General features: G+C 33.6%; 1 protein-coding gene across 5 annotated transcripts in view; it reads right to left on the minus strand.

Moving 5' to 3' along the window:
• The window catches only part of MPP6 (membrane palmitoylated protein 6), a 126,291-nt gene that overhangs the window by 18,196 nt on the left and 90,205 nt on the right, over positions 1 to 17,890 (minus strand). For 4 of the 5 annotated variants that reach the window (XM_032286976.1, XM_032286973.1, XM_032286977.1 and 1 more), the window contains exons 6-10: positions 10,180 to 10,221; positions 8,384 to 8,515; positions 6,392 to 6,491; positions 5,995 to 6,063; positions 3,776 to 3,937 (exon numbers count right to left, since the gene is read on the minus strand). In XM_032286976.1, coding sequence (XP_032142867.1) covers positions 3,776 to 3,937; positions 5,995 to 6,063; positions 6,392 to 6,491; positions 8,384 to 8,515; positions 10,180 to 10,221 — 505 coding nt within the window. The remainder of the gene's footprint in view (positions 1 to 3,775; positions 3,938 to 5,994; positions 6,064 to 6,391; positions 6,492 to 8,383; positions 8,516 to 10,179; positions 10,222 to 17,890) is intronic. The other variant, XM_032286978.1, reaches the window with a different exon arrangement.

Raw genomic sequence — 17,890 nt, forward strand, 5'->3', positions numbered from 1 at the left:
GAGGAACCCACACAAAAAAATCATCATTAGAATCAATGAGGTGAATAAGGCTAAAAAACAAAGCCAATACACAAAAATCAGTTTTATTTCTATACACTAGAGCAAGGAACAATCAAAAAAAAAAAAAAAAAGAAAATACTTTTTGCTAAAGAATAAAATAGGAATAAATGTATGTGACAAAGAGGCATAAAATTGGTACAATGAAAACCACAAATAGCATTAAAATAAAGACCTAAATAAATGGAAATACATCCATGCTTATAGACTAAAAGAATTAATATTAAGATGGCAACAGTCCTCAAGTTGGTCTAGAGAGTCCATATAATTCTTCTTAAAGTTCTAGCTACCTTTTCTGCAGAAATTGGAAGGTTACCTTACAATTTATATAGAAATGCCAGGAACCCAGAAGAGCCAAAACAAGCTTAAAAAGAAAAGAACAAGTTGGGGAGAGTCTCCATTCCTGATTCCGAAACTTAATACGAATATACAGTAATCAAGACAATGTGGGACAAGCATAAGGACCGACATCTAAGTTAATGGAACAGAATTGCAAGTTCATAAATAAATCTTCATATTTACGATCAATTGATTTTCAAAAAGGGTGGCAAGACAATTCACTGGAGGAAAGGACTATTCTTTTTGACAAATTGTGCTGTGACAACTGGATATGTGCCAGCAAAAGAATAAAGCTGGTACCCTCTCCTCACATATGACACAAAACTGATACTATAATCTGCATTTAACAGCTAGTAGTATAAAACTCTTAAAATCAAATATGGGCATAAAACTTTGTGGCCTTGGATTAGGGAAAGCTTTGATATAGTATCAAATTTGATATGATACAAAAAGCATGAGCAACAAGAGATACATAAAATTGGACTTCATCAAAATGAAAAACTTTTGTCTATCAAAGGACACCATCAAAAACATGAGAAGTCACCAAAGAATGAGAGAAAATATAAATATTTGCAAATCATATACCTAGTAAGGAACTTGTACCCAGAATATAATATGACCTCCTCTTACAGCTTAAGAAAAAGATCAACTAATTGAAAAATGGGCAACCAGTTTGAAGAGACACTTCTCCAAAGAAAATACATAAATGGCAAATATGTACTGTACATGAAAAGTTGTTTGACATTATCAGCCGCTGAGGAAATGCAAATGAGAACCAAAATGAGATACAACTTTACACCCACTAGGATGACTATAAAGCCAGATGACAAATGTTGGTGAGGATGTGGAGAAACTGGAAACTTTATACACTGCTGGGATTGTGAAAGGATACAGTACAGCCACTATGGAAAACAGTGTGGAAGTTATTCTAAAGGTTAAACATATAGTCACTATATAACCCACAAACAAATTCCATTCCTAGGTATATGCCCAAAAGAAATAGGCATATGTCCACACAAATACCTGTATACAAATGCTGACTGCAGCATTATTCACAATAGCAAAAAAAAAAAAAAAAAAAAATCCGAATGTCCATCAACTGATAAATATATAAACAAAATGTGGCACAGTCATATAATAGAATATCACTTAGCAAGGTAAAAAAACTAAGTACTGATACATGCTGCAACACAGATGAGACTGGACATTATTTTAAGAAGCCAGTCACAAAATATCACATACTGTATAACTCTAGCATAGAAAATGTCCACAATAAGTAAATCTATTGTGACAGAAAGATTCATGATTGCTCGTGGCAGCAGTGGGTAAGGAGGTTGGTAGGAAATGGGTACAGAGAATCTTTCAGGGATGATGCAAACATTGTAACAGCTTTTAAATTTTACAATCCAGAATTCTATTCTTAGCTAATTAATCAAATAAAGGGCAGAAAACATACATTTTAAAACACAAAGATGCAGGCATTGCATTCCACGTACAAGAGGATGTGCCCCAGCGAAACAAGGTGATAAACCAAGAAAGGGACAGAATGGGATCTAGGAACAACTGCTTCAACCCAGGATAACAACAAAGGGAACTAACTACTCCAGTATTAACAGCTGGGCAGTCAGAGGGACAGCATGTAGTCCTCATCAAAGCAGAAAGACAGAGGTTTCTGAAACAGAGATCTCCAGAGGGGGGGGAAAAAAAAAACCACACACACACACACACACACACACACACACACACACACACAAAATTTATTGGATAAACAAGTCTTTGGTTTAAAAAACAACAAAACACTGTATGCACACACATGTATATAAAATCAGGTAGTATAAGGAAAAACAGAACTCCAGAGATTCCTGGGTCACACAAGGGGAAAAGGCTGTGTAAGAAAGTAAAATTGAACTAACTGAAAATAGAGCTATCTTTGTATTGGAAGGATAGGCAGGAAGTAAACAGATAAGGCCTAAACTGGCTAAAGCAGGGAAGAGCAGACTAAAGACATTATTAAGAAATATGGAACACTACCAAAAGAAATAGCAAAAAGAATGAAAGGTGGCTGTTTCTCATAAGTAAGCCAGTGGTGAGGTAGGGGAAGAGAAGGGGTTATTTTTTACCCATCATATGTCTTTAAGAACTACTTGCCGAAAATATTGGGCACATATTAATTTGATAAAAGCAAAAAACTTTTTTTTTCACAATTGCAACTTTAACATACTTTAATTACAGAGAAGGTTTTGTTTTGTTAACTACTAAACTAGGAGTTGTCTAAATTTAGTAGAATCTGAAGGCTTACCTTGAAGGGATTGTAAGCGGCACATGGGAGCAAACTTTTAAGAATTTTAGCAATAAAAATACTCACTGAGAATTAGGCCCAAAATATGCTGGACAAAACCTAAAATTTGATTAAGAGAGGGGGCAAACTTAGGCTAGGATATGACTTCAAACAGCTTAAAGGCATTAATATACCTAAAGGAATGCTGTGTTAAAAGGGGACTTGGTCACAAACAGAAGGAAAGAAAAGGGAGTTATGAAAGCAATGTTAGCTTGTCTCCTGCTTTCTTCAAGGAAGAGAACATCCAAGTTCACAAGTAAAGGCTCACATATTTCAAAAACAAAGACAAGTGTGTATTAGTCACTACAGTTAAACACAATGTGTATTAGTCACTACAGTAAGTCACTAACCTCATGCAACTCCTTGATCTAATTCCATTCTCATCAAGCATAGTTCTGACATGATTATTTAACTTTCTATGTAAGTATGCAAATAGAGAAATGAATGCAAAGACCTAAAATGAGTGTTTAGTTACCTTAATGATTGTACTTCTCACCAGTATTATTTTACTCTATACATCAGACTTTGTAACCTTAATGCTGCCTGCAGTAAAAGGTGAATCACTCTTGATATGTTATCAAAAATCAGGTTTATGACCTTGCACAACTGAGAGCTACAAGCTAGACCATGTACATTCACACAGCTGTTGCCACACTGGGTATGTCTGAGGATCAGAAACTTTCCCTTTTTCTTTACACTAAAATGGTTGAAAAATCCAACTTTTCAGATATACATCAGTACAAGAAAATCCTAAATGTCTATCTTGCCACAATTCTAATATATGCATTTAATGCTAACATTTCTGAACTGAATAGCTTAGAGAAGCAACTGCCACCAGACAGCAAGCCAACAGCACTGCAGCACTATTTCAAGACAGCTGCAGAATTACTAAATTTTTCAATGTCTTTTACTTGTTCTTTTTCACTGTCATAAAGAAAACTTATTTGGGAATAGCAATAATTAATGATAATAATCCCCCTCCTCCATATGCCCATATTCTTTCCTGCCAATTGCATAGCAAGGAAAACACAGAAAACTTACATGGCACTGTAGTTCCAAATCTAGTTGGATTCAATACTATGAACCTGTTTTTCAAGCTTCTTCGGCCTACACCTTGAGCCCCTATCAATACTAATGTTTTTCTCTGGAAGGGAGGCATTTTGGCTACCTCCTCATATATCTGGATTTCATGACGATCAAATTCTAAACATAAAAGGAAATTGGAAAACATATTCAGTCATCTTTTATACACATGAAAATAATCTCTACAATTCTGTCTAGTAATGGCTTAGCTGTCTTAATAGTTAAGTATCACTTGACTTGTACCCACTTAGCACACATTTGTTTTTACAAATTTGGCAAAGGACAATAAATAATTATTATTTTATTACTGTTTATGAGACAGGGTCTCACTGACATCCAAGGTGGAGTATAGTGGTGCAATCTTAGCTCACGGTACCTTTGAACTCCTGGGCTCAAAGGAGTCTCCCAAGTAGATGAAACCACAGGTATGAGACAGCATACCCAGCTGATTTTAAACTGTTTTTGTAGAGATGGGGTCTTGCTATGTTGCCCAGGCTGGTCTCAAACTGTTGGCCTCAAGTGATCTTCCTGCCTCAGCCTCCCAAAGTGCTGGGATTATAGGTATAAGCCACTGCACCTGGCCCATAAATTATTTTACATATTGCTCTAAACATCTACTTTCATCCATTTGCCCTTAAAAATTTGTCTAATCAAGCTAGAAAAACTGTATGTTTTATCAACTTATCAGAGATTGTATCCACTGAAACCTTTTATCAGTTTGTCAGTAAAAATCCTTTAATATAAATAATCAAATTATAGACCAGTTTATATAAAAAGTATGTATCAAATATGGAGGACAGGCATAAACTTACTGTAGTTGCTTAAATAAGTTCCATGTAACAAGTGACCTTCCAATTATATAAATAAATAAATATTGTATGGCAAATCTACAATTATCAGTTTGATTAGAAAATTCAACATGCTGACATTTACTGACAACATACATTTAAATATTAAGATTTTGAAATTTACATATAAATTTTAGATCCAAACGTTTTCACTAGAAACATAACCCAAAATTATAATCTTAGTGGGAAAATTACAAATTTTCTATTTTGCAAAAAGGCCTTATGGGCATATATTTAATGAATAATAGGGCCAAAGTGATTTGAAATATATGACTTGTTATTACTATAACTCTCAATCTGTAGTAATAATACTCCTTCCTTAGCTTATTATACTAATAGCAACTCTTTCTTTGCACAATTTCCCCACAGCAGATTAAACCAATATTAAGAGAAAACAAGCCCCCTTCTTTCTTCTATATTATTTCTTACATGGTTTGCTATTTAGTTGATTACCAGCATAGAGGTAGCTCTGAAGTCAAGTAAGTATTTTTAGAATTGCCAGCTCCTTTGATTAAGCCTCCTTCTGATTTATAGAGCTGTTTTTTACTCTTGTCATCCTCTGTAACTGGGAAGAATAAATATAGTAGTTTCCATTCTTTCCCTTCTTATTTATTTATTTTTAATAGCAAAGGAGTAGCCAATCCAGGTCTGAGGTCTTATTTTACATTGTTTTTAAAAACCTTTTCAGCTTTACTGAGGTATAACTGACAAATAGGAATTGTATATAAAGTGTACAACTTGATGGTTTCATAAATGTGTACTATGTGAATGATTACCTCAATTAAGCTATTAAACATATCAGTCACCTCATATAGTTACCATTTCTTTCTTTTTAAAAATATTTCTTCATGACTAAAATATTTAAGAAATAATTCTACTAGAGCAGACTAAGATTTATTTGGTCCAGTGCTATTTTTCTAAAAGTATCATGGTTAGTGTTATGGCAGGATACCAGTTGCTCTTAAATGTAATTTTTGTAACATCCTGATAAAGGCATTCTACCTCTTAGAAATGGCACACAAATTACTATTTCAAAATTCTCTGGACAGTTTCAATTATACTATTGCGTCTTCATTAAGACAAGTAAAAATCCTAACCAATTTGTTTTGCTGTAAACTATACTCACAAAATAAAGCACATGGTAGTATACGTAATATCAAGATTTAAATAATTTATATTATATTGCACCATGTGTTCATATGCCAGCCCCTTGCAACTAGGTACTAATCTGAATTACATCCACTTTAAACTGTATATTCAGAGTTTCTGCCACACAAAATGATACATAGTTACTTTACCTGGACTTCTCAAAAAGTATTTAAAACCTACCTGCATTTCTGGTTGTGAGATACATCATCTTTTTCTTTTTTTTGCTACTTATAGTTCCACAAAAAGGTCCTGAAGGATCATAAAACAAATATAACTTAAACAGCATGTCAGAATATGAAAATACTGCCCTATAGTATTTTATAGGGGTGGGAGAATTATCTTCCCAATGTTGCATTCTAGGAAGCAAAAGAGGGTGGGGGTGAGTTAAGGCACTGAATTTTGATACTCTACCAGCAGGTGGCAGAAAGGGATAAAAAGATTACTTAGAGAGAAAATAAAGCAGAGGGATTCATTCTAGATATATTTTAAATAAATTAATTTGCTTAATCAGACAAAAGAGACAAAGAAAGGTGGCCACAAAAGGACTGCTTGTTACTTATTGTGTCGAACTCATCACCTGAATTGTCCCAGTCTCTTCTAACAAATGCCTTTCTCTTCTCTTCCAGGAACTGGCTTGGAATGAGACCAGCACTTCCTCCCTCTTTTACGTGGCTAGCCTAGAATCAAATTAATGAATTGTATATCTCAGTGACTAAAATTTGAGACCATATTCTATTACGTAGGATAAGCAATGGTCAGTAAAAAAAAAGTCACATTTGCTCTTAAAAACAACCTTATGATTTAAAACCATAGCATTGTCAGTTAAGATACTTAAACAATTCAGCACTGAGGAATCAACTGGCACCTAAAATTCTTCGTATCTGTCATCTGGTAATGAAATTTGGGAACCAAAATACCTATTAAATTACTAAAACTTTTTATTTATAATACTAAGTTAGAAAAGGAAAATAAATAAATGCTATTCTATAAGGAGATGTGTGAACAGGACATTTTATCTAGCATCATTTAGTAAGTCTTTTACTGTCAACCTTAATCCTACTATGTCAGTATTTCAGGCCAAATCATATGAAAAGGAGATACTATTTGGAATATAAAGTGTAGATTTTAACTTATGCTACCAGGAATCTGAATATCTCAAGAGTTTGTAAATTTAAACTAGGCAAAAGTTTACCTAATACAAAATAGCTAACTTTTAAAATAAGCGCCAAAGAGAAATATTTTTAAATAGTAGCTACAGAACTGGCTGTTAGTGGTTTATCTCACAAAGTTAGTATCTCTATCCTTATAACTAGCACAGAAAATCTGGTATCACTTTTAGCAATTAAAAATCCTGAAAAACAGAATTAAAGTAATTGACCATCAAAATGCAGAGAGAAACTGAGAAAATGGTGACAGGTAAAAAGATAAAACTAAGAGATCGTATTCATAGAAGAACAAAACCAGGAACAATTTGATAAGGGAAACAGCCAGAGAGATTTTTTTAAATGATGGATCTAAAAAAATTCAGTGGAGACCTCTCGAAATCATGAATTATTTTTAATCTCCCCATTTCTTAGCTGTCTCAACAAATAGTGCACTTATACATAACGTCTTAATTTACATTTAAGGACACATTAGTAAGATTGTTCTCATTCTGTGATTTGTTTCCCCTTAGAAGTAGATACATTTTTTAGATCTAATGTGAGTTACCAATAACTCAGTTAATTTTGGAATTTGGTGCTAAGTTCTGGATCCCTTCCTCCCACTCCTTGTTCTTTAGTAAGACTCTCATTTGCTTTGATAGTTTAAGGCATTTCAGACTTCCTGACTTGCCAGTTTCTCCAGTTCTCAATATTGTAATATTGTGGTTGTTAGCTAATACAATTACAAAAACAGACTTATTACTGCTGCTAGGGGTTTCTGAAAGCTACAACATTAGGAGAAGAAAAAAAGAATACCATTACATAGATCTTCTGAAAAAAGGAGGGGAAAATGCAGTGATAATACACATCTCTTTCTATATACACAGATTTTAATCTAAACCCAAACCAAACTGATAGAGCAAACCTTCATTTCCCAGTATCTGAGAAGAGGTGAGCAAATAAATACACATTAAGACCTTAAGAAATTATGCTTTACTTGTCATGACAAACAAGAGGAAGAGGAGACAAGAGAGAGACTATTTTATAGTAAAAGACTCCTGCTTAAAATAACAAAACCCAAATATCTTTTGAAAAGGGATGTCCCAATTGAGTTCTTGCCTAACAGCATATTTTAAGGCAATTACCCATGTGAAAAAACCAATTGGTCTACTCCCTAAACCAATGAGTTGGTGCAAAGGCTGGTTAATTCTGTACTTACTAAGATACTCACAAATTCCCTCCCAATTTGATCTCACGTCCACAAAATTAGTAGCCATGAAGCAGGAGCTGTTCATGTGGGAAAAATCATTGTAACAAATGCTAATACTAATATAAATACTAATATTCTTCCTGAATATTCAGATATTGACCAGATCTAAGATTAAAAATAGAAAAGTAGTTGAGGAAATTCTGAGAAGCATACTAACCTGCCACCAATTTGGATCTTCTCTATTTACAATCTGAAGAATTTCTCCTTTGGAAAACTTCAATCCTGCTTCTTTGCAAGGTATTAGGTTATCATTGTATGGATTATAATCAAAATGACACTTCACAAATACCTAAAACACATAGCAGAATTAAAAATACTACAGTTATATCATTTGCCACTGATTTTTTAAAATCCTTGTCAAACCACTCTGATTTAATTATAACTGACAATGTATTTAGTACTTCTGATAATGAACTTATCTCTCATAAATAGAAGTCAAGTTATTAGAATATTAACAGATTTTGGTACCAGAAATATAAAACTTCACTTCTATTTTAACATCTAACCTTAAATCAACAAGAGTTTGCTAATCATTCTATCCCACCATTCTTCCACTTTGCTTCAATTTTTTCACTTGATTTTCCAATCAATGCTGCATAATTTTTAATGCAAGTAAATGCTATGATCCAGTTAACATCCTGAAATAATATAGGTGTTGATTTAAGGTATATATTTCAGATGTATTACAACTTTGTGAAAAGGCCCTGTAACCAAAATTAAACAATAAAAGTTCATGTTGAAGTCATACATGAAATATATTTCATCACCTTAAATACTTTTTTTGAATCATCTTGCTCTGATTTATATGCTCATCTTAAATTTAAATGAACATTAAATTCATTGTAAGATAAATACTGAAAAAGTATTGAAACTATTTTCCATTTTAAATTCATTTGTGTATACACATTTCTTTTACATGTGTTTTATTAATAAAAGCATGTCAGTTACCACTGTTAATTATGATCTCCAAAATTTGGATTTTGCTTATTCACGTTAATTTAAATTCTAATTAAATTATGCATTTTTAGTATTCGATGGAAAGTTCAGACCAATTGCTTTCTTTTTTTTTTTTTTTTTTTTTTTGAGATGGAATCTCACTCTTTCACCCAGGCAGGAGTACGGTGGCATGATCTTGGCTCACTGCAACCTCCACCTCCAAGGTTCAAGTGATTCTCCTGCCTCAGCCTCCCAAATAGCTGGGATTACAGGCATGTGCCACCAGCCTGGTTAATTTTTGTATTTTTACTAGATACTGGGTTTCGCCATGTTGGCCAGGCTGGTCTCAAACTCCTGATCTCAAGTGATCTGCCCGCCTTGGCCTCCCAAAGTATGGGGATTACAGGCATGAGCCCAACTGCTTTCTTAAAACAGAATTGTTTAATACATATTTAAAGAAATTCAAATTTTATCTTCTAAAGAACTGCCTTAGCATTAATCAGCATGTAAACTTTAATAAGCAAGAAAGTGCATAGTCAAAATAACAATGTTATTTTTCTATTTATAATACTTTTCTAACCAAACAAGATTCAAATAACACAAGTAGACAGATTATTAGTGTGGTAAAAAGTACTATAACTGATGCAAACAAAACAATTTTAAGATAAAGAAATCTGGGAACATATAATAAAATCATAGTTAGTTATAATTAGATGATTTTCATAGAAAAGCATTCAGAACATTTTCAACTATTCTAGAAAAGCTAAATATTAATCCTTAAAAAAATCAGGTCAATAATTGTTTTCCTGATATAATTTTAAATCTAAAAAGCAAGCATACAAACAACAGTAAGATTACTAAAGTGTGACAAGTGGATAACCTGATGATGTCATGCAGCTCCATGTTTTGACAATGGGGGCAAAAATCCAAAATAATTAAATTTAATCAAAGGAAATTTAGTTGGCTGATAAGACAGAAAAATGAAGTACCAGAGAATGTTCTGGAATGACATCATACCTGATGGATGTCTGCTGGATGCCTCTCCATATTGATGTAACTCTAAAAATATATTTGTAATGGACTTTTAATTTATAATAAATTAAGAAAATATAAACAAACTACTAGCCCATTTTATTACTTCACTCATTTGGTAAAGCAACTACTTCCCTAATTAATTGTCCACAAAGTATAATACCTGCAAGCTATAAATGACAGAACAAAAAGTTAAAGGTATTGGAGATAAGTCAGAGAAAAAGAGTTGGTATGTAAAGCTATAAAAATACCTGAATACTCCTTACTTCTCAAGAAAGATGCACTGATTGAAGAACAGCAAGAGAATCCTGTCATCTAACCATGAAGATGATTATCATTCTTACGTATGGAACAGAATATATTTTGTAACCATAAAGCTTGGACTTTACAAGATAGTCCAAATTTCAAACATTCATTTCTCCAACATCCATCAAATTGTTCTGGAAATGCCATTTTTTGTGGAATACAAACCATATCTCTCAAAGGTAAAATATTTTTAGGACAATTTCTATTTTTCTTCATTTATTAAAGTAGTTTTAGAACATTACTCTTACGGTCAAAAACTCAGATTAACCTGACTTTACTTTGAACTTTAAAAATTTGTCGGAAAAATTAACCCAACCTTTGATCTAACCATTTTGTAATGACTCTAAAACCATTAAAGATATGGCTAGATTTAGTATAGTTATATTTTATTAAATGCAATTTAAAGTGTTGCACTTATAGGCTATGGATGTTAACTGTTCATTCATCGTTAAGAAATGACTAAACACTATCTACTAAAATATTTCTATTTCACATTCTTATTACTATAAAGAACTGAATGACCAAAACAATTTAAAGTACAAAGACAAGGAAGTAGAAATGGCTTTTAAGCATAGGAGATGTTCAACAACCTCACTTAGAAATACAAATTAAACTATTTTATAACTTTTTTTCCCTATCATATTAGCAGAAATCCTTGTATTTCATAACATTCCTATAAATAGAACTGTGGGTTAATAGGCATTTTCCTAACAGGCTTGTGGAAGAATGGTTCTACCTCTTGGGAGGACAATTTGGCAACACAAATGCATAAACCCTCTGACCTAGTAATCCATGTCTGGGAATGTATTCAACAGCTACGTTATGCAGATACATGCAAAATGAGTTATGCACAAGATGATTAACTCCGACATTATTCCTAATAGCAAAAGATTGACAGCAACCTAATTGTTTAACAAAAGGGAACTTTTAAACAAATGATAGTATGTCTACGTGATGTGGACACTATATATAGTCATTTAAAAAGGTGTTTGTGTGTGTGTGTGTGTGTGTGTGTGTGTGTAGGAAGTCTATGCACCAATAAGAAAACATCCTCAAGATACATGGTTAAGTGAAAAAAATAAGGTTCAGAATAGCATGTATACTATGCAAACTTTCTATGAAAAAGGAGGTAGAAGGTGAAAAAGGATATGTAATTTTTATTTACTTGCATATGAAGAAATTCTGGAAAGGTAAGCTAATAGAATAGGTTTTTGCTTGGTGGGGGATGAGGTCTAGCGTGGTAGTGGGAGGACTTGGAGGGAGATTTCGACTGAATACCTATTTACATTTCTTGATTTTTGAATCATGGGAATGATTCACTTATACAAAAATTAAATTTTTAAGGTAATAAAAATAAATGACTCCCATTTTGCTTCAGATGAAATAACAAGGACCCTCCAACCTGAAACAACTAAAAATTATATTAACAAAATATATGAAACAATGTCTTTCAAGATGTCAGAGATCAGGCAATGAAGACAGTGACCCCGAAAGATGTAGGAAACAAGATGAGCTGCACAAATGTCCCAGCTAACTGCACAGAGAGTTTCCAGGCTGCAACTCAGGAAGAGAGAAAGGTGAAGCCTGGTGGTCTCCAAGTTGAGGCAATGAACTGGGAGACCTGAGAGATCAAGGTGGTTACAGTGCATGGAACACAGTATCAGTGAGCAAAGACTGCACAGAAAGAGCATTGTGAGGACTCCGTTTCCAACTGAGTACTTAATCAATGCATGTGTATGAAGAAGCTACCTGCACCCTCTGTGTAGCTCTTTCCTCAATGGTGGTAAAGAGTCATTTGAAAGTATTATAGGGAACAATATATGGAGGTTGTATACAGTCAAGAACAGTTTCTGTTCTCACCAGGCCAAGTGGAAAAACCTTCATAATTAATAAGACATGGGGTACGATACTTAGAAGGGTTATGAGCTAAACTACATCCTGTAATCTTACCTAAAAAATCTTAGAAAGCAAGATCTAAAAGAATCATCTGTACCCCAGAACAAAGCTTAAGAATAATTTTTACTAAAATGTCAAAATATATGTTGGCAAAGTTGCAGAGAAAAGGGAACAGCTAGTGGGAATGTAAATTAGTTCAGCCACTGTGTAAAGCAGTTGGGAGATTTCTCAAAGAACTTAAAACAAAACTACCATTTGACCCAGCAATCCCACTACTGGATATATACCTAAAGGAATATATATCATTCTATCATAAAGATACATGTACACATATGTTCATCACAGCACTTTTCACAATAGCAAAGATACGGAATCAACCTACATGCCCAATAATGGTGGACTGTATAAAGAAACTGTGGTACATATACATCATGGAATACTATGCAGCCATAAAAATAAAATCATGTCCTTTGAGCAACACAGACATAGCTGGAGGCCATTATCCTAAGCAAATAAATGCAGGAACAGAAAACCAGATCACTGCATGTTCTCACTTGTAAGTGGGTGCTAACATTGAGTACATATGGAGACAAAGAGGGGAATAACAGACCCTGCAGCTTACCTGAAGGTGGAGGATGAGAGGAGGGTGAGGACTGAAAAACTACCTATCAGGTACAATGCCCACTACCTAGGTGACAAAATCATTTGTACACTACACTCCAGAAACACACAATTTATCCATGTAACAGACCTGTACGCACACTCCCTGAACCTAAAAGTTGGAAGAAAAAGAAAGGGTATTTCTAATGCAAAAATATCCAGCACCCAACAAGGTAAAATTCATGATGTTTGGCAGCCAATCAAAAATGGCCAAGCATGTAAAGAGGGAGAAAAATAAAACCTATAAAAAGGAGAAAATCAATCAATTAAGATTGACACAGAAATGACAAATATGCTAGAGTTAGTAGACAAGGACATTACAGTAATTGTTTTAACTTTACATATTACATTCATAGTTCAAGAAGCTATAGGAAGGATTAAGTATATTAAACACATAAAAAAGACCCAATCTGAACTTCTAGAAATGATAGTCAAAATATCTGAGATGAAAAATACACACTAGGTGTGATGAACAGCAGATTAGCCATTGCAAAAGAAAAGATTAGTAAACTTGAAGACAAAGCAATAGAAAATATCCAACATGAAAAACAGAAAATAAAGGCTGAAATAAATGAACTAATCAGTGAGCTAAGGGACAACTTCAAGGGGCCTAATATACATGTAACTAAAGTCACCAAAGGACAGGAGAAACAGACATAGAAAAAATATTTGAAGAAACTACTGTCAAAGTTTTTCCAAATTTGATGACAGAAATAGTCTTTTCAGCAAACTGAGCTGGAAAAACTGAATATTCATATGCAAAATATAAGCTTTGATCCTTTCCTCACATCCTATATAAAAATGAACACACAGTATATGAACCCTAGATAGACTCAGATATATAGCACAGATAGAACTGTAAAACTTGTAGAAAAAAAATTGGAGAAAATCTTTATGACCAAAGGTTATACAAGGGCTTCTTAAATAAAGCCCTAAAAGGATAACTCAAAGAAAAAAATTGATAAGCTGGAATTCATGAAAATTCAGAACTTCTGCTCTTTGAATGACATTGTTAAGAGAATGAAAAGACTAGAGACTGGAAGAAAGTCTTGGCAAATCCCAATTCTGATGATGCACCTGTATCATGAATACGTAAAGAATACTCAAAACTAAATAAGAAAAACAATTCAACAAAAAATGGACAAAAGATATGAAGACACTTCACCAAAGTGGACATAAGTATGGCAAATAAACACATAAAATATGTTCAATGTTATTAGTCAAGGAAAATGCAAATTAAAATCACAATGAGATACCACTCCACACTATAACAATGGCTAAAATTTTCAGGACTGACCATATCAAATGTTATCCAAAATGTAGAGTAATTGGAACTTTCATATAATGCTGGTGGAAATTTAAATTGGTACACTAACTTTTGAAAACTGTTTAGTCATTTCTTCAAAAGTTCAACATATACCTACCATTATGACCCAATTCTTCAATTCCTGGTATTTACTCAAGGACTTACATGTAAATGTCCATATCAGCTTTATTTTATTTATTAATTATCAAAGCCCCAAAATGGTAACAAAAAATGTTCATCAGCCAGCTAATGGATAAACAAACTGTGGTACAGCCATGCAATGGAATGTCACTGGTCAATAAAAAGAAATGAACTCTCAAGATACATAACATGAATGAATCCCCCAAACAACTATGCAGACTGAAGGAAGCTAAACAAACGAATCAAACAAAATCCAAAAAAGAATGCATGCATTCCATTTATATAAAAGTATGGAAAATGCAAAATAATTTAAAGTGACAAAAAGTAGAGCAGTAGTTTCCTGGAGTAGGAAGTGGCAGAGCAAAAGGGAGCAGGAGGGAAAGATAAGTGGACACAAAGAAGTCGGAAGGTCAGGCGCAGTGGCTCATGCCAGTAATCCTAGCACTTTAGGAGGCTAAGGCGGGCAGATAGCTTGAGCACAAAACTTCAAGACAGCCTGGACAACATGGTGAAACCCTGTCTCTACCAAAAAAATACAAATATTAGCTAGGCGTGATGGTGCATGCCTGTCCTGTAGTCCCAGCTACTCGGGAGGCTGAGGTAGGAGGATTATCTGAGCCCTGGGAGGTTGAGGCTATAGTGAGCTGTGATCATGTCACTGTACTCCAGCCTGGGTGATGGAGTGAGGTGCTGTCGCAAAAAAAAAGAAAGAAAAAAAGGAACACAAATTTCTGCGAGTGTTCATCATCTCAATTGTGATTTATGGGTCCATTATGTACGTCCAAACATAACAAATTGTACACTTTACATGTTATGTATATAAACTTTATCTCAAGGGTATTTTTAAAAAGTAAAAAAAGTATTGAGAAAATAAATATTGCACAGGAATACACTATGCTTATGCAAATGACAATAATTAACAGATGAAAAGAAATTAAATGGATGAAATGGCTAGAAAAACAGCTCCACCTTGACCCTGATGTTAAATCAGAAGGTGGCTAGTAATTCTTTCAGAATGTGTTGGCTAAACATGGTGCAAATGTTGTTTACAGAACAGAGTTCCAGGCCCATCTGAATCTGCCTTTCAGACTGAGGGACAAAATGGTGAACAAGGTGATTATCATTGCTAAGAGATTTTCCACAACACTAGCTGAGAAAGGACACTCTATTTCTAAACTTTTCCAGTATATGAACTTGGTCTACTTGGTTAAATACAGATGTACACATACATTTTTGAGTAGCAAGATAAGAATATATGTTTGGGTTAAAAAGCTTTGAAGGGTAATTCACATTTCTTTTTGATAAATATCTGAGGGCCATAAATTCAAGGCTCAAATAAAAAAATTTATTTTAAAAAATCATACAAAAATTAGCCAGGTGTGGTGGTACACACCTGCAGTCCCAACTACTTGGGAGGCCGAGGCAGGAAAATTGCTTGAACCCAGGCAGTGGAGGTTGCAGTGAGCCAAAACTGCGCCACTGCACTACAGCCTGAGTCACAGTGCTAGACTCTGTCTCAAAAAACAAAAACATAAAAACAAAAACCTACTAACCTAGGCCTGAATTATACTAATCATAATTCTTAAGCTTATATCACTGGTTCATGCAAGGACTGCTTTTATTGATTTAATTAGTTTTAATAATATAATAGCTATGCACTTGCCACCTAAAACCAACATTAAAATCCTACTTGATTCCCCTGCCCTCATTCCATCCCATCCCATCATTCTGGTTTCCCCAACCAAGGCTCACTTCACCCTGAATCTTGGGTTCAAAAACTCCTTGCTTTTCATTTCATACATAGTTTTACTGCATTTATATGTACTCTTTAAAATTATATATTTAGTTATTTTAAACTTAAAAAAATAGCATCATGCTATCTGCATGTACTCTTTGGAGGTTTACATGCTTATTAACATGTTTCCAGCTGAACATACATAAGAATTGCTCTAGGGAATTATTGCCGCTTGATATATATGAATGTTGAACTCTAAGAGATACTAAACATTTTTCCCCAATGTGTTTATACCAATATACATTGCCACCAGTGTAGAAAAAATGCTGTAGATTCACAGCTATAATTTTTACCAACTTAATAGTATAAATGATATAGCGTTATGATTTTTATTATTTTTTTATGTTTACTGAACACATGTCTTCTTTTACTTGATTTTTCTATGTAGAGTGAAACACAATTTCAAACAGTATCCCTAAGTATAACCAGGTTTCTCCCATTCATTGAATCGTCTCTCCTTTCCACATTGAAAGACATATCTCTGTCATATATCAAAGTAATATGCAAGTATAGGTCTCTTTCTGAGCTCTCTGAAAGTCCATTGACCATGCTGTCTATTCCTATGCCACCAACACAATATCTTAATTCCTACACATTAATAATCAAACCCCATTCCTGCTTTTTGGACTCAAGAGTGTCTTGGCTATTCATCTTATTAAATTCCATGGAAAACTCTGATGAAATTTTGACTGGAATTCCATTAAATTTGCAAGTAAATGTGTGGAAACTACATCTTCACAATATTGTCTTCCTATCCATGACATAATATACCTGCTTATTTAGATCCTCTTCGTGATTCTTTTGTGAAGAGGTCTTGAATTTTTTTGGTTAGATTTATTCCTAGACATAAATGTGGCATTCTCTGACTCTACTGTAAATGATGTCATAGTTACATTTCTAGACGTTTGCTGAGGCATATAGAAATGCAACTGAGTTTTGTGTCTTAATCTTATTTTCAGGTACTTGGTAAACTCTATTATTTCTAGTAAGTCGTAGTTTTGAGGGGTTTTTACGCAAAAACTCGTATTTGTAAATAAGAAGTTTTACTGCCTCCTTTCTAAACATTTTGCTTTTATAATTTATTTTTGTCATACTGTATTTATGGACCTTTCAAGAAAATATGAAATAGAAGTGGTGCTAGTGAGCATCCTTTCCTGCTTTCTTTCTTTCTTTTTCAACTAGGCAAAAGCTTTATTTATCTTTGTTTTAAACTATTTTCTGGCTTCTTTGGCTACATAATTGCAAATAAGTAACTGTGTATAATCAATAATTTAAAAGTAGCAGTGTCCAAGGGCCTTGGAATTTAAAATATCATAAACTTACATCTTATCATATATGAAACAAAAATTTTAAAATCACTTAAAATTCTTGAAATTTTATTATTTTTAGAAGCTGAATCAATTCAGTTTGCCTCATTGTTGAAAGCTTCATCAAAATTCTGAACAAGATCATCCCTTCCCCAATAGTAAGTGGTACTTTTCCACTTACTATTGCTAATATAATATAAAAAATATATTACAGGACTGTTGTCCAGGTCATGGTGGTCCCAAAGAATAAGAGAGAATTCCATCAGTTGGCCTTAAACAAATAGA

This window comes from Sapajus apella, unplaced genomic scaffold, assembly GCF_009761245.1.
Source record: "Sapajus apella isolate SASKATOON/1434 unplaced genomic scaffold, GSC_monkey_1.0 scaffold19, whole genome shotgun sequence".
In the NCBI taxonomy this organism is placed as follows: Eukaryota; Metazoa; Chordata; class Mammalia; order Primates; family Cebidae; genus Sapajus; species Sapajus apella.